This window comes from Biomphalaria glabrata, chromosome 18, assembly GCF_947242115.1.
Source record: "Biomphalaria glabrata chromosome 18, xgBioGlab47.1, whole genome shotgun sequence".
Taxonomy (NCBI): domain Eukaryota; kingdom Metazoa; phylum Mollusca; class Gastropoda; family Planorbidae; genus Biomphalaria; species Biomphalaria glabrata.
Window position 1 is genome coordinate 20,481,283 of NC_074728.1, and position 26,123 is coordinate 20,507,405.

A 26,123-nucleotide genomic window follows, 5' to 3' on the forward strand; every position below is an offset into this window, starting at 1 on the left:
TTTTACATTCACGCATTCGCTTTCTTATACCATTATTATTTCATTTAATTGTTTCCAAAACACTATATCGACAGTGATACGCAAATTAAGAACCTCGGGTGGCAGGTAATATATGGCTAGTGTATATTCTATTTTATACTTAAGTTAACACTTAACGAAGATTTCCTTTATACCTCTTAACAACCAGGTCCTAGTTCGGTCACTCACCGTGTCGCGTAATTGATTGTCGCCCCGTGAAGCTAACCCTCCGCGACTTCTTCACATTGGTGTCAGAAGTATCGCGGTTAGGAGCTGGAAATGCCGGATACGCCCCGCGGGTCTCAGTTTGGGTATCACTAGTTTACCACTCATTACAACAGTGATATGAAGGGAGAGTAGTCCTTGAATGATTACGGGCACGACATGGCCTAAATTCTGCCGATGTGCTAAAAAACTCAAAAAACTAAAACTCACAACAATGATGCAGTGGAGTCTCAAAAGGGATCTACTATATTCACTCTGTTTCTCATGGCGTTTATTATTATTGTTGTTTTTTTTAAACACAATTGTGTGAAATGAACTTTAAAAAAAAAACATTTAACGAATTGATTCCAACACAGCTGAAACGCAAGACGTAAATGAAACAACTGCCGCTCCTAAGGCTGGGGACACCATCGTTGAGAAAAAGGCCGTCGACGAGAATGCCATCATCGACATCCCTGAGGTTGGAGAGACCAGCGATTTCACTATCACGTGTGACATTAAAAAGTTCAACGAGGACGACCGGCCAACGGATAAGTATATCTACTCCTTGTCCGTGGAGCGCATGACATCGGGTGCCGACTACTACAAGACGATGGTCAGATTCCTACCGGCTCATCCCACTCGTACGAAGAAAATTGTAAGTTTATGAAACAAGAATGTTGCCTGGCTCTGAAAGGAATTAAAGATAAAGTAGTACAGTTTAATGAATTTTACGAGTGATGATAAACTCATTCAAAAGGGTGTTGTTTTACATTTTTAAATATAAAACTTGACCAACGTTTTGGAAGATAATTCAAAATTATCTGAGATTCTATAACGAAAAAATTCATCTTAGATAAGAAATAGTCGCAAGCAAAATATAAAAAATAAATTATGGCTTTTATATAGCGCTACTTTCATGCTTATAGCATGCTCAGAGCGCTATGGTCTCATATGTGGACCATTGGGGGAAGGGGGTATCTGGGAGAAGGTTTTTCTGTGCTGCCTTCAGTAAACACAACTATTCTCGAGTCAGGTGTTGAACCTCGAGCCCCATCGTAGGTAGCCAAGCCAGGTTTAAGCATACTTAGCCTCTCGACCACGCTTTAAAAAAAAACAAAGCATATAGCTGTATCTCTCAAAAACGTATAAAATCATTTCCCTTATTTGATATCAAACAATATAGATAATTACCAATAATTAACTGACTAAATGGTTAATTTTTTATTGATTTAATTGCACAATAAATAATTGGTCGGGGAAAAGTGAAGTCGGTTGGTCGTTGTGCTGGCCACATGACACCCTCGTTAACCGTAGGCCACAGAAACAGATGACCTTTACATCAAATGCCCCATGGTCTGAAATGGAAACGTTAACTTTTTACATCCTGCCTAACATTGGAGACAATGAACTGACCGTAGATTTATATGAATACAAGTCATTCATTTAGCTATTATCTCTCTCAGCACCTGTCCCTTGACTTTCGTTGTAGGGATGCTGTAACCAGGGACGTAGATAGGAATTTTTCATCGTTTTGGGGCCTGGGGGGGGGGGGGGGGGGGGGCTTGACCTCTTTGGAGGGGGGATCCCTTGCATTTTGCGTAATATTTAATGTAAAAAAAACACTCATTTGGGGGCCCAGGGGGATTTTCAAATTCTCCCCCTTCTTCCCCTCCCCAACATAGCTACGCCACTGGCTGTAACAGTTCCCTCCACTTTTCTCAGTTCCACTTTTCAGCAGCTGTTTTGAGCAGGATGTTAATAGAGAAGCCGGTCCATTCCTTTTACGTTGCCGAACAAGCCTTTTATCCTTTCTTGGAGTCTTTCTTTGTGCTCGCTCACTCCTTGAAGGATAAATTTTGACAGTGAGTCACGTCTTACAATTAGAAAGAACAATCTCAGCGTTCCCTTCACCTATTGAAGAGTTCCTCTTTTATTTTGCTTAAAGGCTAGAATACTTTAGCTGAAGGTAGATCGAAATGTTAAAATAGTTGGGTTTTTTTTCCCCCCCCCCCCAACTAGACAAAACCATTGAACTCAATTTGGCGTGTACAGTTCATTGGGAATGAAGGTACCAAAGCGCCGTCAGACACCATGAAGATTGTCATTGACGTACAAAAGGCGAGTTACAGAGATGCAGGGAAGTACCGATGTTTTTACCACAGCATCGTTTTCAGGCCTGAGTACAGCAACGCGTTCATTCTACGGCCTAAAGGTAAGTGAATACGCAGAGATCGGCTTATGTAATCCGTTTCCTGCTTTAAAAACCAAATGGACCTCATTCACCAATCGTAAACAAACAACATTTAGCCACGTGATAATGTTGATAAGACAATGAAAGTTACGTATCACGTGACAGCCTTTATGCATTGCCTAATTTGTATAGAAGAGATAGAGAACCACGTGGCGAAATGTTGTTTGTTTACGATTGGTGAATGAGGCCCATTGCCCACTAGATGATAATTGTAATCATCTGTAATCAATTAATTTTGTCTAACAAAGAGGAACTTTTAGACATAGCCGAGAAAGGTGGGGATGGGGGGGGGGAGGGGCATTAAACGTTTAATCCTGACCGCTGGGAGAACTGCTCTGAGGCCAGAAACCGGATTTCTGGCTTTGATCCAAGGTCAGTGGGCGATATCGCGTATGTCAGAGGATAAAGCTTCCCTATCGGCACGGACTGTGTCGAGCTCTGTCGCTCCAGTATTGGTCTGATTAGTCACACCCAGATTCTTCCCCGTCTCAAGAAGACACTTAAACCAGTGACTCATCAGGGCGCATCCATTGTCTTCCGAGACAGAAGGCGCCACATAGAGGTAATCAAATAGTGAAGATTTGTATTTGTGGAGGCTAATTGTCGCTGCCTGGTTTTGGTTGTAGGCGTGACGACGTGAATGTGTCCGTGTGTTGTAGGTATGGCTGTAATATTCTTTGATTAGATGCTTTCTCATACGCACTAGATTTGCAGGTGCGTGAGTACACTGGCGTACTGAACTCTCCAAACACAAACGTCCCGAAATATTAATAAACGCTCTTGTAGCAGACAAGTATTTTATTATACATAAAATATAGATCACAAAAGATATTGGCGACTTTAGCCATCACACATATGATACAATAAATGCTGGCAGCTCATGCCATGTAGAATAAGTAATCACATCAATGAAATGTTCACAATATAAGTCCGAAGAAATCTTTCAAGTTAACACTAGATCAAATTGGTTATAGTACACATTACAGACACAGAAAATTATATTACAGCCACTCTCTGCTGGAGTTCTTCACTAACTCATTAACATTGACCCTTATTTTAGAGTCCTTTAACTTATTCTCGTGTTCTCGGCACGGAATATTACAATAGGTGACTGAGTGTCACTTCATGTCACAGAGGTTCTAAAACTGGACTGTGACACTAATTCACACTAAAAAAATTTTTTTTGGGCGCATCGTGGAATGTTTTTTAAAATAACAATATAGATTTAATAATTATTGTGGACAACTTAGACAATTTTTAAGCTCTTTCGTTTGAAGCACAAAATAATTTTCAGAATTTAGTTGGCAACGGTGACCTTTTCTTCTACTCCCTCGTCCTCATTATTATGTTGGAGCGTTCAGACGACTTAACCAGTAAATAAAGAAAAACAGCTCTCTGGTTTCCCAATCAAGCAGTTCTCTTTTAATCTGGCGTCTTTGACATGGTTTATTTTGTGTTTTTACTTAAAAATCTCCACAGAGCTGGTTTTGTTTTTGTTATTCTTCTCTTTAGGTTTCATCATATCACTACGGCTTTTCTTCATATTGTTTTGTCTTCTTTGTCTCTGTTATATTTACTTGTTTTAAAGAACGTAACTGGGATATTAAGAATCAAGCTTCTAAGTAAATAAAAGATCACTGAGATTAACTTTAAGCGTAAAAAAAAATAATTCTATTGCATTGTAAGCAGAGACGTAGCTAGGGTGGGGGAGGGAGGGGGGAATTTGAAAATCTCCCGGGCCACCACTTGAGGTGAGCCCCAAATAAGTGTGTTTTTTTTTTTTTACATTAAATATTAAATAATACGCAAAATGCAAGGGCCCTCAAAGAGGTCAAGCCCCCCCCCAAAATGAAGGCATATCCCAAGCTACGCCACTGATTGTAAGAAGTAAAGATATTCTCACCTGTAGCGTTGTCTTGGTCATCCTTCAACAGGACAAGAAAACATCGTGAACAAGAATGAATTCAAGCTAGGCTCCAACTTCACGGTCCAGTGTAGCTTGGACAAATTCGCCAAAGAGGACCAGCCTTTAACTAGCTCCGTGACGGCGATGTTTGCAGAAAGAAGGGCATTCGATGACAGAGATTTTGAATACCTGGCCATATTTCAACCTCTTGAGAAGGATAGTCGGAAAAAATACCAGGCCGTAAGTGTAACGCCTTTTATGTGTGTATGCTGGCGTTATTAGCTTGGGATGATGTTACGCCCTTTTCCAACTGGGTGTTATATTACTTTTGCCAACGCGAATGTCTTTCAGAGCTCACTGCTTACACAACAGATACAATTCACTAAATATACTGAATATCACACTGGTAGAACACGATACATTTATTGAATATAAAATAATAATACACAGGCAGGGCCGGTCCCAGAGATTGCGGGGCCCTCTGCGAAACGGATAGCGCGGGGCCTATTCTGGGTTGTGATAAGTGAAAATTAAGATTTTTTATTAGAAAATAAATTCGTCTTTGCATTTTAGTCATACTTTACTAAGTACAAAACCACTGTCAAATTAGATTGTATGACACCCAGAAATGACAACTTTGTCTGTTTTTGCATCAGTTTTTAGAAGATTTTAATAATTTCAGGAGATTTTCATGACTTTTTCGCATATTTTACAATTTCATGAGAATTCCAGAAAACCTATACTAATAAGTTAAAATGGTTTATTTTAAGAATTTACGTGCGGGGCCTATGAAAGTGCGGGGCCCAATGTGGCCGCATAGGTTGCAGTGGCCTAAGACCGGCCCTGTACACTGGCGAATCCAGCCATAAGGCTCAATGAATGCTTCGAGAATCAGTGAAGAATTATGAATCCCAAATTGCAAGTCCAAATCATTTCACTAATACATTTAATGCAAGTCTACTACTCTTACAGAATCTATGTCCTTCCTCATAGGGGACCAGGTAGCAACTGCCCATCTGACCACACGTTCAGATTCATGTGGATTAAATACGAACTATACTTTAGTGAACATAATTCCCTTCATGTCACAATGATTCACAGCGATTCTCAAACATTGCTGTGACAGTAAGAGAAGCTTAAGCCTTACATTTCTTCTAAATCGTTTGAATCTCCCATTTCAGATCGTACGGTCTATAGGGCAAGATGATGTAAATGTCATCTGTTTCTGTGACCCTCGGTTAACGAGGGTTGTCATGTGATTAGCACAACCACCAACCGCTTTCCTTTTCCCCAACTGATTTCGGGTAGAGCTGGTTGGGCTCAGGTTCTCACTTGGCTTAATTAAGGGATGACTTAGAAGGATTAATTACTACTAAATAAACTCCACAAAACTCCAGCTATCCAGGAACAATAAGATCTTTAATAATCCAAAAGAAATTTGTTTTTGTTTAGTGCTTTTTGTTTCTGCTTGGAACGTTTTCAATATGCTATAAACATTATCGCCAGCGGCGTAGTTATGAATTTTCCATCTTTTTGGGGGCCTGGTGGGGGGCTTGACCTCATTAGGAGCCCCTGCATTTTACGTAATATTTAATTTTTAATTAACCTCCCCCCCCCCACTAATTTGGGGGCCTCACAAGTGGGTGCCTGGGGAAATTTTCAAATTCTCCCCCTCCTCCCTCACCGTAGCTAAGCCACTGATTATCACTTATCTGGACCAGTTGAGACAAAACAGGAAGGGTTCAAAAACTGAATATCTGGGTGAATTTTACCGTAGTCATTTCTAAAAGAATTTATAAAGAAAAAAGACATTTAAAAGAATTTTGTTTTAAATACAATACATCCATTATGCAACTTACAAACTTCTATTTTCATTACACCTCACTAGTAGAGTAGTAAGAATATCGGGTTTAGAAGGCTCAGCACATAGGGCGGCTAGATCTCTCCCCCCCCCCCCACCAGAGATCGATCATAGGTATATACACTATACACACTCCGATGCCCCCCCCCACCCCCCGGAAACAAAAGTTGTAATAATTCTGACTATTTTATGAACGCATATTGCTGTGAACTATGAGTGTATGCCAGGTGGTGTGGTGCGATGTCAGGGGTTTGAACCCTGTGGACGGATATCCCTCGAAATGCACACATTATAATGTCAGTGATATACAAAATAGTTACACAGCAAACTTCAATCCAAATCTAATGGATACAAATACTCTTGTTCTTTACGTAATAAAAGGCTTTACCTCATACAAATGCACAAGACATAGATACTGTATTATTCTTGTCTTTTAAATAAAAATAAGTAATGACAAGGAACACTATGTACTGACCACATACACTAAGTACTGAAGTACTAACTATGTCCACTGACTATTGACAATTTCTACTGCTATTGTACTATTTCCACCGAATACTGACCATGTATATTAAAAACTCATCATGATTACTAAGTACTATGTCTATAAAATAATGACCATTTAAATTTGCAAATATTTAAATAACTTCATATTTCGAAACAAGCAAAATATTTTTAAAAATCCTTTTTCTTACAAAAAAGAAAAAAAAATTATCTAAATGGAAAGAGTTCCGACCTTAAAAACTATATTTACCAATAATGTACAAGTTCTTTCCCTTTTTCACTATCTAGCAAAATAATTAATTACCAATAATTTATTGACAGATTGAGTATTTTTAAAAATTGATTCATGCTTTGTTAGGCATAATAAATAATGGTTTTAAAATATCAACTTGATCGGAGAATGATGGAGGGAGAAATAGCGTCAACAGTTATTTATGGGGACTAAACCCAACAAATTTAGGCCTATCTGTGAATACTGAAGTATTAGTTTCCCTTGTTGCTATTAAACAACCTAATGAATTACCAATAATTAATTTCCAAATTATTCAAGTGGCATAAAACCATCAGATTGGAACATATTTGTAAAAACTGAAGTATTAGTTTCCCTTGTTGCTATTGAACAAAATTACTAATTAGCAATAATTAATTGTCAATTGGTTACTTTTTTTCATTTTTATTCCTCATTTATGTCTTGTCTATACCAATAATAATAATTGTGCGAAGTTTCAGCTTCATCCGAGAATGAGTGTGGGAGAAATAACGTTTGCACACTTTGTACCAGACAGACAGACAGACAGATTGAGTTGATAACAGCTTTGTAATCATGACCTAATGACTTCAGACGTATTCCTACAGTATCTTCCAGCGCGCCGTAAATGGGACATTCTTTTCAACGGCTATGAAATCAACGATGAAAACACGGGGAAAGCACTGACCCTAGTTTATGTGCTGGGCGCCCAAAGCAGCGACGCGGGCGTGTACCGGTGTGGGTACAAGAACGCACAGTCTTCCACCATCTTCTCGGAGGAGTTTAATCTAACCGTCACTCGTGAGTATTGAAGAAACTACATAATTTTTTTGTATGGTGTCTTTAAGTTATTTGATTTAATTTTTTTTTTGCTGCTTCGTTTAAAAAAAAGAAGATAAAATTATTCTGCGATTAACCTTTACTTACTCTAGTCGTACATATTAATTAGAGAGCCAACTTTGCCAAGAAGCATTTCATCCAGTCTATCATAATATATGGGAAAAGATGTAATGGTATGAGTTTGTCCCATACTTTGGTATAAAAATGAACTTTTTAACTTTATGTTTATCTGATTTATTAATTTTTTATTTATTGTGTTTTTGTATTTGTCATTTTTTGCTAATCTGTTGTTTTAGCTTTTTGTAAACTTAGAATTCTATATAAAATAAACCTAGAAAATTAAATACATAAGGGATGACAATTTTAAAAGAGGTGATAAAATGGTTTTTGAGGTCTCCTTGAAATCTGAAGCGTAAAAAATGTGTAAGGTTTGAGATGATTACTTTTATATTTACCCTAGGCAAGATCCAAACTCAAGATAATAAAATAGCAAGTGAGGGGCAAGCCAGAGTGGTGATATCTTAGGAAATAATATATGGTAAACGTTAGCAACAATGTTACAGGCATTGAAAGCAAATTTAGATTAGCAGCTTTTAAATGTAGCCTCAGAAAAGCAGTTACTGAATGCTACCTCGTGCTAGCCGTTCCTAAAAGCAGCTACAGATTGGCAGTTCCTAAACACAGCTTTAGAGTAGCAGCAACTGAACGCAACTTCAGACTAGTAGCTCCTGAACGCAGCTTCAAACTAGCAGCTCCTAAACGCAGCTTCAGACTAGCAGCTCCTAAACGCAGCTTCAGACTAGCAGCTCCTGAAGGCAGCTTCAAACTAGCAGCTCCTGAACGCAGCTTCAGACTAGTAGCTCCTGAACGCAGCTTCAAACTAGCAGCTGCTGAACGCAGCTTCAAACTAGCAGCTCCTGAACGCAGCTTCAGACTAGCAGCTTCTGAACGCATCTTCAGACTATCAGCTCATGAACTCAGCTTCAGACTAGCCGCTTCTAAATGCATCTCATTAAGTAGCATTTATTCTTCTTATTTCGAAATAACACAAAATAATGAATCACCAAAAGTTATTTAACTAATTTTGCTATTGATTCATGCCTTGTCAAGTTCAATAAATAATTGTGAAAAGTGTTAACTTGATCAGAGAATGGGAAATGGGATAAATAACGTGTGCACACTCAAACAGACAGGCAGACAGACGGACAGAGTGAGTTGATTAAAGCATTGTAAAAAATGTTTCAAACCATGACACGGGGCATAATCTACTCTTAAACTTTTGAAGACATTATAAAACAAATGTATTCTTATTCTATGCAGTAGTGTGGTCTAGAATGAAATAATATGGATGCAAACAAGTAGTGTGGTACTGTCTACAATGACATGTCACGAAATACGAACAATTAACTCCTTGTCATTATCGAAAGCTAATCTAGCGAACTCAACATGTACATTTCTTCTTCCTGTTCAATGATCACATAGAGCAGGGGTTCTCAACCTGTGGATCGCGACCCCCTTGGGGAGTCGATAAACGATTTGCCAGGTGTCGCCTAAGATTATCGAAACTATGGATTGTTAGTGTCTTTTCTTCTATTGCTGTATGTGTGTGCGGGTGGGGGGTCGCGGCAGAGTGGGGTTTGTAAAAAGGGGTCGACGAGCTTTAAAGGTTGAGAACCGCTGACATAGAGCGTTATTGGGACGACATGCACTTTCAAAAGTATCGACGCCAAAATTTTGTTTTTTTTCAGAACCTCGAGCCAGACGTTTTGTGACACCCAGACCTCCCTTCGCCAACAAGCACTTTCTTGAATTAAAAGACGAACTGTTTGTGCAGTGCAGCGTTGACGAGATCCTTGACGATGACATGCCTTTGAAGTTCCACATCGTTGGCCTGATCATGCAAAGGAAATTTGTCCTAAATGACACGTACGACAACATGGCCGCGTTTCTTCCGAACCAAAGCACTAATGGCACCTTTCTATCCGTAAGTGCTGACAGTGTTGGCTAAGTACTGAGCATGTCCATTAAGTACTGACCATATATGTTAAGTACTGAATATGTCCATTCACTTCTCAACATATTCGCTAAGTACTGAGCATGTCCAGTAAGTTCTGACCATCTTGGCTAAGTAATATGTAGCCTAGTAGCTGTGGGGAGAAATAAGACTTTTGACTTTTGAAAATGTCCCAGGACATCCGCTTTGTTATCAGTGGCAGAGGCTTTAGCTTTCTATGTCATGTTCTAAAAACGCCGCATGGATGACTCTGACTATACATTTTGTCCAAATTTGAAATCCCCTCCAAAATGAGTATCCGAAATGTGTTTTTACAATTAAATATTACGCCATTATCTCATATCATGATGTTGAATGTCAAAATGCAGGGACCTTTAAAAAGGTCAAGGCCCTTGTCCCCCAAATCTCTAGTTACGCCACCGTGTATGAGAATCTTATAAAAGGCAGGAGAGCTGCAGGTGACCCACTTTTAGGTTAACTCATCAAAATCGGACTTTGGCCACTGCAGCTTATGCGGTCGCAGCGGGCCCTGCACTTTCTTAGGCCCCACACTAATTCAATTTATATATAACAAGAGGGTCTCAGCGGCCTTCTGATTTTACAGGACCTCCTGGAAATGTTTCTATAATTGCAAAATATATTTAAAAAGTCCTGCAATTTTCCTGAAATTACCAATGAGTAACTTCGCTAGCGCCGGCGGAGACCTATTTTATTTTAAAATAAAATCAAACATGTTAAATTATATAATAAAATATAAAGTTACATTAATTTTAGTAACCGCTATGCAGATTTTTGTTCGTTTAGGAAAGCTCAATTTTTTTTATCAAAATAATTCTCACTGAAAGAGTTAATAGAGATATGTTATGTCCGCCTTTATTTTTTTTATATTTTTAGGGCCTTCCGGTTGTGGATCGGACATTAAACATAAAATAGGTTTCCGCCATGATCTAATGAACATTTAAGCCTAGTTTTATCAAGATTGTTCAAACGGTTTTTATTTCTAAGCTGTACATAATACACACACACACATATATATATATATATATATACACACATACATACATAGGCCTACATACGCCTTACTTTCTACTTTATATATTATATTAACAAGGAAACCACGTGACTTGTTAGACGGCTTACGCGCGTTCGGAAGTGAGGATCTGACATTTCAATTTCACTCACCAAACAATTTATATCCTTTTTAAAAAATACTTCTATGCTATTTGTACCTTCGTAGAACTTCTGGAAGAAATCTGGACACAAGAGTCTAAGTACGCTTGAAATTGGCTTGTCTTGGCTACCTTTGAAGGGGACTCGAGGTTCGACATCCGACTCGAGCCTAAAGGCAGCACGGGAAACCTTCTCCCAGTTACCCCCTCCCTCCCACTGGTCCACAAATGAGATTGGACCATAGCGCTCTGAGCATGCTATAAGCATGAAAGTAGACCTATATATAAGCTATAATTTATTATATCATAATGAAACATTCATTAATGAGGCGCAAGGTGACCGCTCTATAAGATGTCTATTTTAACTTTTTCTTGTTTGCAGTTTCGTCCAAATGGAGCAATTTGGAATGTAAATTTCACTTCTTACCCAACGAATGACCCGAGGAATAGGACTCTGGCCATTAACGTGTACATGCATAATGCAAGCTGTGAAGATATTGCACTGTACCGGTGTGGCACTAAAATCATCAATGACACTGAATACAAATTTTCGACTGACCTTGACATCCAGGGCTCAGGTAAGTGCTCTTTGAGACTTCTCATTCTATTGAACAAGACGATGCCAAGCTTCTAGAAACTCTGAGGATTCCAGCTCTCGTAACCTCACCGTGGCGCTTCCGGTGGAAACTTTTGGTAGTGGAGCTAGATAGGCTGAGTACGAGAGCTAACGAGGCCCCTGCAGTGTACTTTCGGAGAGCTTTTGTTTTTAATCTCTCTCGGTGTGGGGATTGATCAAACTCTCAGGCACCCCAGTCCGAGAAAAGTCCGCCACGCCGTTTCACAAAGGGGTCGTCAGAGCTGGCCGCTAGAATGGCGGTCCCTTCACGGATATGTGGCAGTAAAAGTATAAGACTATGAGATAATTCACCCGTAGCTAACTCAACCTTCAGCAGCTAAAAGCGAGCGGGGCCCTGTCAACTGTGCGCCATGTTAATGTCACGGCCGGTACGGATAGCTTTATGGTTGATGATATGATTGAACTCTCCGACTGGGAGTGGAGAGCTCTCGCTCCATGCCTGACTACCGGAAGAAATCCTTTCCTGTAACCTAACGAGCAATTGACGCTTCGGCGCCGATTCCCTACGTCACTGAAGGTTTCTTTGGACTAAAAACAACGAGGGTACTATGTAGTCAGCACAGAGAAAAAATGACTTTATTTTGATTCAACAGATGTATTGTGTTTATCTAATGCGGATTTGCTTATATACTAAAAATACTTTCATAAAAACTTATTTAATAAGTATACTTTGTATTTGATGAAGTTTAACTTTAAAAATTGTATTCAATCAAGTTCAAGTCCACAAAATTGATAAACAATAATACACATCATTCTCAAAATATATTTGTTACCAAAGAATTTTGTTTTCCGTAAAGGAAATCTGGTTCACAAGTTAGTGTACAATCTACCTTCTGCTGTATTTTCCAGTGCAGGATTCACCAATAGGCGACATAAGCTACATAGTACGGCCCTGTTTTGCTAAGAGGCCTCAGACCAGGGATAGTTGCAATCATTTTGACGACGAGAAAAACAAAAGCCTTATTTTAATTAAAACAGCCCCATATCTCAAATAACTTAAGTAGGGCCATATCAAGGCTAAGTCCAGACCTGTTAATCTCTAAACTAAAATTGTATCTAAATTTACAAAGTTGTCATCATCAGCTTGTATCAAAATATAGAAATTTGGTTCTAGATTATAAAACAAATAATAAAGTTCCCTTTTAGACGTGTGAGCTACAGTGCAGATGATGTAAAGGTCATCTGTTTCTGTGGCCCACGGTTAACGAGGGTCTTATATGGCCAGCACAACGACCAACCACTTTTACTTGTCCCCATCTAATATCAAGCACCCATTAGAGCTGGGTGTGCTCAGAAGCACCCTAAAAAAATCATGATATAAAAAACTCAGTCTTTAACAGGATTCGAACCAAGGACCCACCGGTTCGGAAGCTCTTTACAACTCGGCCACTGCGCTCTTAGATTATGAAATACTAATAAATAAATCTTTATCCTGCTTCTTTTAGCGATATACTCTTAATCTGCAAACTGTTGATGTACGTACTTTGCATCTCATTTTACAGTTTTCATGTTAAGTTTTAAAACATGTTCCCGGGATTAGATCGGTCTTCTATCACCTCTAAAACTGTTCCTATTTAAAACCAAATGTCATCTTTTCCTTTATTCGACAGACACAAACAGCTTCCTACCAATCGCTGAATTTCCGCAGGCCAGCAAAAAAATTGTGGGTGCCGTGGACCCTTTCCACGTAATGTGCGCCGCAACCGAGATTCTGGAGTGCAAATTTGATGTCGGGATGCATATCCTGGAGATGGTGCTCCAACGAAGACGCAAAGACGAAAGTTCTTTTATGAATTTGGCAGTCTATGACCCCGCGGATCCTCCGGACCAAATTAACAATGTGGGTATTAAAAAAAAAGACGTGCTCATGTGGGGGATGTGGGTCAATAAAATGACAGTTTAAAAAAAAAAAGACATTATAGTGTAATACTAATATTATCACTAAGTTCTCTGGATGTTACTTTGGGTTCTTGTGTACGTCTCTTGTACCTTTATATCACGACAAATATTAACATTCACGGAACAAGGCACCTGTTAGCAGACAATATATTTTTGAATATGAGATAGTAATAGTGACGTATAGCCAGACGGTGATTGGAAAATATTGACCACTATTGTCATTCAGTGGGCTGTTGGCTTTGCACTGGGGTTTTGTGCCTCCTGAATGTTCGGCTGCACACTGGGGCAGGTTATTCCAGCTGGAGCTAGTGTCGTTGTAGAAGGGGGGGGGAGTATTTAGGAGACGGTATCTATGTCGCTTTTAGGTGTCCAGCAAACACAACTCAGCTCAAGAAAGGTTTGAAACCTTATCCCCTTCGGTAGATAGTACAATGGTTTATGTCAATCAATCACTTAACCGAAATTAATTGTGTGAAATAATGTTGTGCTTTGAAACAAAAAACAAACATTTACTGCTGCAGGGGTAAACGACTGTATAGAAAATACGAAAAACATGCGTATATGTACAGCTGTCTAAGGGAAAATAAACGCTAATTAATACCATTTACTGAAAATTACACGGTTTAGCCCCTTTCTGTTATATACAACAAAATTAATTAATTAATGCAAAATGATTAACTAATAATTTTTTTATTATTGATTCCTGTATTGTCTTGGACTATGAATGATTACGCAAAATTTCAATTTGATCCTAGAATGGGTAGTGGAAGAAAAAGACATGTCAAAACGTAATTAGGGGATTAAATCCATATTTACATCAACATCCGTTATTAAGTCCCTTATTTCTATATCAAATAAAATAATGAATCACCAATAAGTATTTAACTATTCAGTTGTTTTATTTTTTTCTAAATTGATTTATGTCTTGTCAGATTCAGTGAATAATTGTGAAAAGTTTTAACGACATCCGAGAATCGGAAATGGGAGAAAAAGCATGTTCAAACTTTTTACCAGACAGACAGATAGACAGAGAGATAGACAGAGTGACTTGATATACGCTTTGTAAAAGAAACATTATCAAAATAAAATACATCTTTATTCACCCTTAAGCACAATAGTAGGCCTACCGGTGGAGCACGCGTGCGCATAGACATTTTGAATAACTGTAATATCTTTCTCTAAATATCTTCTTTTGAAATAAACATTTTATTAAGTTATAAATCATCTACCACGAGTTATGTCAAATACAAATGTTAATAGTCTTAATGCATCGAAAGAAAACATCAGCTCCAATATTGCTAAACTTTTCTTTTTTTTAAATTCTGTCCTTCATTAAAACGAAGCACTGACAACGCCAGCATCTTGGGGACAATTCACCACAATTTTGAAAAGAAATTTGATTTAATTCTTTGGCTTTGTACTCTTTCCGTGTTTCTTATTGGTTGTAAATTAAATCCTAATGCAAGACCAGAGCCCCCACCCAAAATAAAACAACAGAATTTTTAATTACTTCATTGGGCACGCAACGTCTTTGTCTACATACAGTGTGGCAAAATATGTAGGTTACAGATGGGTCTCTTTACTTACTTCGGACTTAGATCCTCCTGTGTCGTTCTACGCATTGTGCGGCAAGTTGTCTCCATAAAGATCTATCACTAGCAATGTCTGAAGCCTCTTCCCACCTGGTGTCCACTGCTCTGAGATTGTCCATGTCCCTGTTTGCGCCTTCCTCGTATTTGCCTTCATGTCATCGCAGTTCATTTTGTCAGAGAACATGTCCCGCAATCCTCACGCGACGCCAAGTGTCAACTTCACTAAGTGGTCGACTCCCTGTTTGGCATAGGATTTCCCCGTTTGAGACCCGATCTCTACAGCTGACTCGTAAAATCCATCTTAACCATCTTTGTTGAGCCACATTTAGTCTTTTCTCAATTTAGGCAGATCTGACTTCCATGTCTCGCATGCATATGTTGCTGTTGCTGTTGAGATGACGATGGTGTCATGTAGGTGTATTTTTGCCCAAAAGCTGGTTTCGTCCAAATAGGTCTGAATGGGTCTCTTTAAACTCTTCTTTAATGTTCGTATTGGAAACGGTCCAACAGACTAAGGGATAGGTAAAGGTAAAATTGGAAACCTCTCTACTTAATATTAACGTATACCATAAAAAAGAAAGTAATTATATTTTTAATTGTTTTTGCCTCTTTGCAGCCAATTCCACAAGGGCGCGATTGGGAGGCTAAATTACAGGTTATTAAAGGTAGCCACAAGAGGAATAATACTCTACTATTCAAGCTACACTTCAACGATGGCGGATGTTCTGATTCGGCCACTTTCCGATGCGGAGTAAGGCTAACAGATCAACAATATCATGTCTATTCTGAGCCGATCACAGTTTTAGAAAAAGGTAAGAAAAAAAAAAGCTTCAACATTATTACAGAACTTCGAGTGAATGAGTGGGGTACGAATAGCCAGCCTCTTCCTTTTTTAAAAGAACATGTAATAGAAACGTTCTGTTGGAAGAACTTGTTGCTTACAATACCTGTTATAACGTTAAAGAGTGTTTAAAATAGAGAGAGACGGCGGGAAACCTTTGAGACCAAGGATCTAAGGGCCGGATTTCTCTTAGAGGCCAGTAATGAGAGGTGGACTTTTCGCAGATTCCTCTGTCTGATGATCTTTAAAAAGTACCCGTGGGGAGAATGGAGAAAGGAGGAACAGAATTAACAAGACTTTGTTTCTCCCCTCCTGCACTCTAGTCCAGTGATGGTCAATCTTATTTTGCCGACGGGCCATTTTAATGTCCGACACTCGTGTCGAGGGCCATATTAAAAAATGTTCTTAAAAATGGAAATAGACAATGAAACATTTTTATTAGAAACCCATGAATCTAGTACTTACATTAATTCACGATTTTCATAAAGTTTTTGAATATAATGTTATTAAAGAGTCAATCTTTCTTCATAAAACAAAAATGTTGTTTTACTGTTGGTACCATTCCATTGACCCTAACGTGGGGAAAGATTTTTTTGTTGTAAACTTTTTTTTTTTATAGCGAAAGGATTTTTTTTTTTTCATTTTTTGGCTGGCAGGATTGAATCACCTCGCGGACTTGATGTGGCCCGCGGGCCGTACTTTGGGCATCACTGATCTAGTCGATTCTGTAAAAGCCTACTAGGTGTTATTACTTCCGTCCAGGGGAATATATGTAAAGTCTTGCTATGTAAAGTCTTGCTATGTAAAGTCTTGCTATGTAAAGTCTTGCTATGTGATATCTTGCTATGTAAAGTCTTGTAAAGTCTTGCTATGTAAAGTCTTGCTATGTAAAGTCTTGCTATGTAAAGTCCTGCTATGTAAAGTCTTGCTATGTAAAGTCTTGCTATGTAAAGTCCTGCTATGTAAAGTCTTGCTATGTGATATCTTGCTATGTAAAGTCTTGTAAAGTCTTGCTATGTAAAGTCCTGCTATGTAAAGTCTTGCTATGTAAAGTCCTGCTATGTAAAGTCTTGCTATGTAAAGTCTTGCTATGTAAAGTCTTGCTATGTAAAGTCTTGCTATGTAAAGTCCTGCTATGTGAAGTCTTGCTATGTAAAGTCCTGCTATGTAAAGCCTTGCTATTTAAAGTCTTGCTATGTAAAGTCTTGCTATGTAAAGTCTTGCTATGTAAAGTCCTGCTATGTAAAGTCTTGCTATGTAAAGTCCTGCTATGTAAAGCCTTGCTATGTGAAGTCTTGCTATGTAAAGTCTTGTTTCAGAATTTGTTTGGTAATAATGAAACTTGAGTAATGTCTCATTGTAGCACCGCCACCAAAGTAAATCCCACAGGTTGAGAACCCCTGAATTAGATACTCATTATATAACATCAGTTAGGCCAGGTCCAATTCTAACTTCACATAAACGTTCACTTATCCTTGTCTGGTGGACCGTTAGGGCACCACACAAGATCGGTCAGCCTTCTTTCTCCATTTTTCTCTGTCATTTGCCTTTGATAGAATTTCATTTTGATGTTCTTTTTGAAAATATTGAAACCTACCTTTTTTACCTGCCTGGTTGGACCCCTTCGGGGGCCGATGGGTAAAGTTTTTCTCAATAAGAGAAACACCGATGGTTTTGACTATTGTTGATTTAATGTGTGTTTTAAATTACAGATGAGGAGTATATTATTCTTTTCATTTCATTTTCAATAACAACTCAGTAATTGATGTTTATTCTGACGTAATTTATTAGCGCATCCAATAACGGTCAGATTTTTTTACGGATTTCTAAGTGACATCAGAACAGCCTCATTGTGCAGCTTACGTAGGCCTATATCTGACCAGGTTGTTAACAGCAGTTGGACTCGCAGTAGTTTTTTTCTAAGCGATATATATGTATATATATATATCAAGTGTTAAATTTCTACGACTATCGTTAGAGCCGTTTTTTTTAATCAGCGTCCAGGTTCCACCCACCACCGTATATGAAGTTATGACTTGAATAGAGGTAATTACAAAAAAAAATAGCCATTGACTAGTAAGGCGTATATCTTTCTTGCTTCTTTAAAGGTGTTGACACCAGACAACCCACGGTCAACCCGCCATTTCTAAGCAAAGACTACCTCGGAATACAAAACGATTTCTTTGTTCGCTGCAAAGCCACGGACGAACAAGCGGACAACATGACTGCAGAGAACCAACTCATCTGGCTCGCGCTGCAAAGGAAGGCCGAATCAGACAGCGAGTACACAGATTTGGCAGTCTTCGATCCTGGCAACACAACAGAATTTCAGAAACTTTCAGTAAGTAGCCACCCAGATTTTTTTAGTGATTAACATGTTTCGCCATCTCCTTCAGAATTGAAGAACATTAGAATAGAGACTAGAGCTCAGGTGAGAATACCAGACGACCAAACAGCCATCCTCTTTTACTATTGGAGACATATGTAAAGTGTAGTGATCTTTGGTACAATAGTAATGAGGTAGTCCTTCAAACACTGGCGTAGCTCGGGTGGGGGAAGGAGGGGGAGAATTTTAAAATCCCCCTGGGGCACCACTTAAGGTGGGCCCTCAAATTAGTGTTTTTTACGTTAAATATTAAATATTATGCAAAATGCAGGGGCCCAAAAGAACGTCAACCCCCCGGGCCCCCAAATGATGGATAATTACTAGCTATGCCCCTGCCTTCAAATTCTACAGGCTTAAGACACTGTAGGAGACATATGTAAAGTGTAGTGGTCTTTAGTACTATAGTAATGAACTAGTGCTTCAAATGCTATAGACTTTACATTTCATACTGTGTTGTCTACACAAAAGTGTCTTCATGCAGATATTCTCTGAGAAAATAGAAAATATCAATTTTGTTTTATTAATTGTGCCTATGCCGTAAAGAAAAAAAAAATTGGAAGAGGAGTTGTGTATAAAGAAACAAAAAAAAAATCTTTAAAAAAAAAAGAGCTTACCTAAAGTGGGAATACTCCTTAAAACTATATCTACCAATAATCTACAAGTTATTTTCCTTATTCGATATCAAACGAAATAATAAATTACCAATAATTAATTGACTAATTAAGTATTCTTGTTTATTGATTCATATTTTGTTAGGCACAATAAATAATTGTTTAAAGTATCAACTTGTTAGGAGAATGCTTGAGGGAGAAATAGCGTTAACAATTATTTAAAAGGACTAAGCCCAACGAATTTAGCCATAATTGTCTCAATGGCTTCTTTATTTCTATTAATTCATGTTTTGTCTATGTCAATTAATAATTGTGCGAAGTTTCAGCTTGATCCGAGAATGGGTGTAGGAGAAATAACGTGTACACACGTTTTACCTGACATACAGACATATTGAGTTGATATAAGCTTTGTTAAACCGGAACGAAAGAAAAGTAGACACCGAAACATTGTTAATGAGTTAAGTTTAAATTCTGAACATGTATATGTCTCAGCTTCATGAACATGTAAAAGTAAAGTGCCCCTTTCAGAACCTGCGGTCTATGGGGCAGATGATGTTAAAGTCTGTGGCCCACGGTTAACGAGTCTCATCTGGCCATCAAAACGACTATCCGCCTTTACTTTTCCCCAACTAGTCTTAGGTCCTCATTAGACCTGGGTGGACTCAGAGTAAAGAACCGGAAATTGTAAATCCCAGTCTTTGCCAGGATTCGAACCTGTTACCCCTCGGTTTGGAAGCCAAGCTCTTTACCACACAGCCACATCAGCTCCTTGTATGAAAATGTATTGTGACGAGATTGTTCAGGGTAAATTAAACCGCAAGCGTTGAAATCGTTAAAAAGGGCTAGGTAGTTTTAAGTACCCGGCAAAAACAGGTCAAATTGTGTATTTTATGGTCCATCGCAAGTGAGAGAGCTGTGTGTGTGTTTAAAACTAACCATTACTGACCTTTCAATTGAGTGAGAAAAAAAAGGGCGATGCATGGTCGTGGATGAGGGCTTCCATTGAAGAATGCCCAAAAAATATTACGGGATGTCTTTTCAATCCCGGCTGTTCGTATGATTAATAAAAATAAATAAAAATAAAACAGATTCAGGTCAAACTTACCAAAAGTGCGTTATCACTAGGTCTAAAAGGGAAACTTTACGGTGCAAAGAAAATCGACCACCGGCGGACAATGATTATGCTTGCCCTGGATGTGGCAAAAATGTAGGTCGCATATATATGTATATGTATTTATTATATTTATATAACACTAGATTTTCGGTAGAAAGAATCCACACAACATATCTCTGATGCTAAAAGTTAAGTCTTGATATTTCTGTGCAGTATATTCCTGAGGGCCGCATGTGGGATGTGGAGTTCCTGGGTGGCGGAGGCAACAGTTCACAGTTCAGTCAGATTACAATCAACATTAAAGATGGCGGTTGCTCAGACATAGCTCTGTACAGGTGCGCCACGAGGTATAACAACGACTGCAGGAACGTATACACAGAGCCATCGACACATTCAAATAAAGGTAATTTTTTGTTGTTAAGATGTCTTCTTTTTTTTTTTACAAAACTTATAGCAGCTCTGTCTGTCTTGTAAAAAGTATGTTTAACAGGAGCATATACACAGAGCCATCGACACATTCAAATAACGGTAATATATTTTTTTGTTAAGATGTCTTCTTTTTTTACAAAGCTTATAGCAACTCAGTCTGTCTTGTAACGATTTTGTTAAAAATTATTTCCCCCACACCCATTCTCGTGTCAAATTGAAACTTTGCACATTTATTCATTGGCGTAGACAAGACATGAAACAATTAAAATAAAACAACAATTAGTCAATTTTGTTTGATACAAGGGAAATTAATCCTTCAGTTATCACGGATACGGCTAAATATGTAGGGTTTCGTCCCCTTAAATGATCTTGTATGTTACTTATCCCACACCCATTCTCGGATCAACAGTCAAAATACTATGTATTGTACCTAACAATTAGTCAATGATTATCAATTATGAATTATTTTGTTGGCTATCGAAGGGAAACAACTTCTACATTATTGAGAGATATTAAAACTCCGTAGTCCCCCGATAAATCAGCGAAAACAGTGTTTATTGTGAATTTATTTTTTGTGTGTCTAATTTGTGACAAATTTAGATTTTTGATTGTGTTTACAATACAATACCCATTTTTTCCTTGTGTATATATAAGGGCACACACAAAAAAAATCGTCTGCCTAAACTTCTAGACTTTTTTAAAAATTTATTTTAATGAACTATTTCTAAACATTAATTCAATACTTCATAATACAGCACTACTTGGCATAAATTCTCAAAAGAACTATTGAAATAATAAATCCACAAAGTAATGGCACTTATATATATACTGATACAACTGAACAACTAGAATTATTGCGCCCTTAATATAAAAGTTACTGTCACTAATATTTGCTTGAAAATTACAAAGTACTCAAAGACTACTTTGTGTTATGGGCCAGCAACAACTCTAGGACTACGACTTACTCACTTTCCTACAATTTCTACGTTATTTTATTGTATTTTCTAGAATGCCAGAAACTTCTATTCTAAATATTTCTATTCGCTATGACCTTCTAGAAACTATTTTACCTTCACCTATCCCTTAGTCTGTTGAACCGTTGGGGCACCATGCAAGATTCGTCTTTCTCCATTCCCCTCTGTCTTTTGTCTTCATTAGAACCTCTTTCAACGGCAGGCCCGTCCATTCTTTTATGTTGTCCTCCCATCGCTTTCTCTGTCTGCCTCTTCTTCTTTTTCCTAGTACTGTTCCCCGAAGGAAGGTCTTTGTGAGCTCTGAAGATCTTGTAATATGGCCCTACGTAATATGGCTAGAAACTATATGTCCTTAAAATGTCCATTAAAATTGAAGTATCAGGTCTTGCTTTTATATGACTTTCTTATTCTTAAACTCTTTTTTTACTGATCGGTAAAGTGCTTGGCTTCCGAACCGAGGAGTTCCGGGTTCGAATCCTGATGAAGACTGGTATTTTTAATTTTGGGATCTTTAGGGTGTCTCTGGGTACATCCAGCTCAAATGGGTACCTGCCATTAGTTGGGGAAACGTAAAGGCGGTTGGTCGTTGTGCTGGCCACATGACACCCTCGTTATTCATGGGAAAGATAACCTTTACGTGGTCTAACCTTTAGATCGCAAGATCTGAACAAGGAGCTTTACTTTTACTTTACATTATTGATTCACCCTGCCTGTCGATTAGTCGATTATTTAAGATAAGATAAGATAATTTTATTGATCCAATCAAATGACAATTCATTTTTACTACAATTGACAACCTCAGCGTATTTATTGGTGATTATGTTGCTTGATTTTAAAAAAGGAAATAAAGTCTACATTATTTAGCGATATAGTTGTAATTGTGGAGCTCCTCTCTTTTTTCAGAATGAAAGACAACGTTTACCCTCCGACTGTGATGCAACTTTTGTAGGGGCTGCCTTATACCACCTACCTGTCTCTATTGGTAGATAGCGCGCATAGAAAGCTAAGAAAATTTAAAATCGTTAAAAACAATAATTAAACTTTTCTTACAGCAACCATCAGCAGTCTAATTAGCTTTACCATCTTCTGCTGGTATGTTAATACTTCACTCGCACAAAGACATTAGACTAAATAGACTAATTAAAAATGCATCGTTTATCACTCGAACACAGCTACCATCTCAGGAAGAGCTTTTTCATGAAAGATGGCTTTCCGAAAAACACAAGATTCTTAGAGACAATCTGCACCCATTAAACCACTGTTACATTAGATATGAACGAATTGGTCGTTTCCTTTCCATTAGAACTAAAACAGAAAGAATGATACAAGATCATCTCTCGTCATCGAGAATTACATAGAAGTCTATTTATAAAGCGCTGGCTATGAGTATGTATGTGTTTTGTGTGTGAATGTTGTTCGTATTTGCATGTATATTGTTATTGTTACAGCAATTACGCTGAGGTCAATTGTAGTCAAACTGAATTTCCATTAGATTGGACCAATACAAATTATCTTATCTAAAAGTAAATATTGAAAAAAACTGTCTTTGGTATCTTGTCATCTTTTTTCTTTTCTGGTTTCAAGGAAGAAACCCACCGAAAGCTAACATGCCAGTATCTACCAGAACCGAAGTTAAGAAATCTGAAGGCTTCATCATAACCTGCAGCTATACTGATACCTTTGAGGAGAACGTGCCCGTTGTCAATCGCATTGAAATGAAAATGGAAAGAGAGGCAATACCTGACCAATCGTACGTGCTCATGGCGCTGTACGATACAGCGAACTCAACAAATGTTAAGGATGTAAGTACCTTATAGTGTCATGGCGGTGGCCGAGCGGTAGGGCGCTTGGTTTCCGAACTGGATGTCCAGGGTTCGAATCCTGGTGATCTTTCGGCACCTCTGAGTCCACCCAGCTCTAATGGGTACCTGGGGAAAAATAAAGGCGGTTGGTCACTGTGCTGGCCACATGACACCCTCGTTAACCGTAGGCCACAGAAACAGATGACCTTTACATTATCTGTCCTATAGACCACAAGGTCTGAAAGGAGAACTTTTTAAATTCTCATGGCGCTGTACGATACCGAAGTATCTTTAGACTCCGACATTCACGGCTTTTCGCCACGAGGTGCGATCTAGAGCTAGTGTTTCCCAGCGTGAATGTCTATTTCAAACTCCTTGAAGAAGAAGCTCGGGTGTCTTTCTCTTGTGTTGAGCCCTACCTCATTGAAAGTGCTTTCTGCACAGGAGCTCCCCACAAAGAAGTCGTTTGGGAAAGCGATTTTAAGACACATTCCGCATGGTGTTTGCTTTCTGGACATATACTACAGCTAGTTCTTTCACTGTCCCGTAAGACCATCTTTGACATCTGTAAAATGCATTATTCTTCCGCTAATATTTACATTTGCTAATACTTACTGTAGCTGCTTAAAAAAACAACAATAAGACAAAAACAACAGCACGCTATTTTCACAAAGCTTATATCAACTCACTCTGTCTGTTCGTCTGTCTGGTAAAAGGTTTGTACACGTTATTTCTCCCACAACAAAGCTAGGATAAAGTTGAAACTTCAAAATAATTCATTGGCATAGAAAGACACGAATCAATTAAAAAAAAAAAACATTTCATGAACGGTAATTAATTATTCTGTTCGATATGGAATAATGGAAAGTACTTCTACATTATTGAAATATATAGTTGTACGTGCGGAGATCTTTTCGTTGAACAAGCTTTGTTTTTTTTTTTAAGGATTTTAAAAATACTTTGTTTGTCCTTTGATGCAGACTGCTAATGAGTTTACAGCTCAGGAGTATAAAATATCTGTAGTAGAAAAAGAATCCTCATGTGAAATATTGAAATGGCTGAAAACATGTAGGCCAATTTTCTCAAACTTTTTCCTTAACGGAGCACTTCAAACATTCTGATTATTTAGCGGAACACTTTGTTTATTTTTTTAGAAATACTAATTCACCTGGTGGCCCACTAGCTAGTTATTCCAGTGGTTCGTGGAACACAGTTTGGGAAACATTGATGTAGGCTTGTTTCACTTCAACTCTGGTGTTGAACAGGTCCCCAATGCTATCGTTGTAGTACACTGCATTATAGGCATGTTCGTAAAAGTTATGGCTTATTTTAATTACTTTATTAATTAAAATAAACTAGTCGACCGGCGGCGTAGCATACGCTGCTATTTTGCAGGGCCAACCTTAGGCCACTGCAACCTATGCGACCGCAGTGGGCCCAGCACTTTAATAGGACCCACGCTAGTTTTAGGTGTATAAATTATTAAATAATACCATTTTATAACTTTTAACATATTTCCCGCGGCCTCCTGTCGATTAAACAGGAGGTCCTGGAAATCTCCTGAAATTGCAAAATATACGAAGAAGTCCTGGAAATATTCGGAAGTTATTAAAATCTTTTGAAAACTCATACCAATCATATACAGACGAAAATTGTCTTTTTTTTCACTCCTAAATTACCCAGGAAAACTCTTTGTCCGAGTTGCAAAAATAAAGAGTGATCTTTCCATTGTGTCCAAACTCTTGAGCGTGCTCTGTCGCCTCGATAGTTACTACAGAGTAGATTACTCCCCCCCCCCCCTTTTTTTTTTAACGTGAGGTAGAAATAATAAAAAAAGAGTGATATTGATACGGTCCTGCCCTGCTATTTTGTGACTACGTGTTCTCCACCCCACCCCCCACCCCCCGCTCTTGTTTTCTCATGGACTATCCTTACTACTCGTTTAAACTGTTGAGGGAAGAAGAGAATTATATATATATATATATATATATATATATATATATATATATATATATATATATATATATATATATATATATATATATATATATATATATATATATATATATATTGGTATATTTGTCAAGATTGCTTCATGCCTGTCATGAAATAGAATCCATTATTGTTGGAGTACTGAGTATAATTACAAAACTTGCAAGGCTTCATCAATACTTTAATATGTTTTTTTTTTGTCTCCAGCTAACTCCACATGGACGTAATTGGAACATCAGTTTTGATTCAACCAAAAATACTAGAAATATAACGTATAGCATCAAAGTGAACTTGAAGGATGGAACATGCATTGATGCGGGACAATACAGGTGTGGGGTCAAGCTCTTGAACGATTGTGAATATGACTACTCCGAGCCACTGAATATCACAACAAAAGGTAAAGGTGTAAAGTATGATGTTAGACAGTTACTACAGAGACGCACCATAGTTGGCGGACTTCTTCTTCTTCCTCGTTCTAAGTATTATGTTGGAGAGTTCAGATGACTAGACCAATATATGAGACGATATGTGCAGCGGTTTCCAAATCAGGGAACTCTCCATATAAATGTTTTTGGCACCGTTTGAATTTCTAGTGTATTTGTATTAGTATGTTTCATTGTTTCTGTAAATGTTGTTATGAGTTGACGACTGTGTCTGTGTACGTATTTGCTAATGTATAATTGTGTGTATGTATGTATTTGCGAGTGTTAAATTTTGTGTGATGGCCTTGTTCATTCTGTCTTGAGGTCAACAATAGATGACTGTTGAATTTCAATCAATTACTCAGCAAGCGTTTGAGTTTTATTGTTCGGGTGTATTCAATGTAGTT

General features: G+C 38.1%; 1 protein-coding gene across 1 annotated transcript in view; it reads left to right on the forward strand.

The window, feature by feature from the left end:
• The window catches only part of LOC106060352 (uncharacterized), a 38,503-nt gene that overhangs the window by 2,447 nt on the left and 9,933 nt on the right, over positions 1–26,123 (forward strand). Inside the window, exons 3-14 of the mRNA XM_056017456.1 lie at positions 600–880; positions 2,245–2,437; positions 4,411–4,622; positions 7,603–7,795; positions 9,583–9,818; positions 11,400–11,595; positions 13,265–13,494; positions 15,762–15,957; positions 18,095–18,327; positions 20,311–20,500; positions 23,085–23,302; positions 25,502–25,691. Coding sequence (XP_055873431.1) covers positions 600–880; positions 2,245–2,437; positions 4,411–4,622; positions 7,603–7,795; positions 9,583–9,818; positions 11,400–11,595; positions 13,265–13,494; positions 15,762–15,957; positions 18,095–18,327; positions 20,311–20,500; positions 23,085–23,302; positions 25,502–25,691 — 2,568 coding nt within the window. The remainder of the gene's footprint in view (positions 1–599; positions 881–2,244; positions 2,438–4,410; positions 4,623–7,602; positions 7,796–9,582; positions 9,819–11,399; positions 11,596–13,264; positions 13,495–15,761; positions 15,958–18,094; positions 18,328–20,310; positions 20,501–23,084; positions 23,303–25,501; positions 25,692–26,123) is intronic.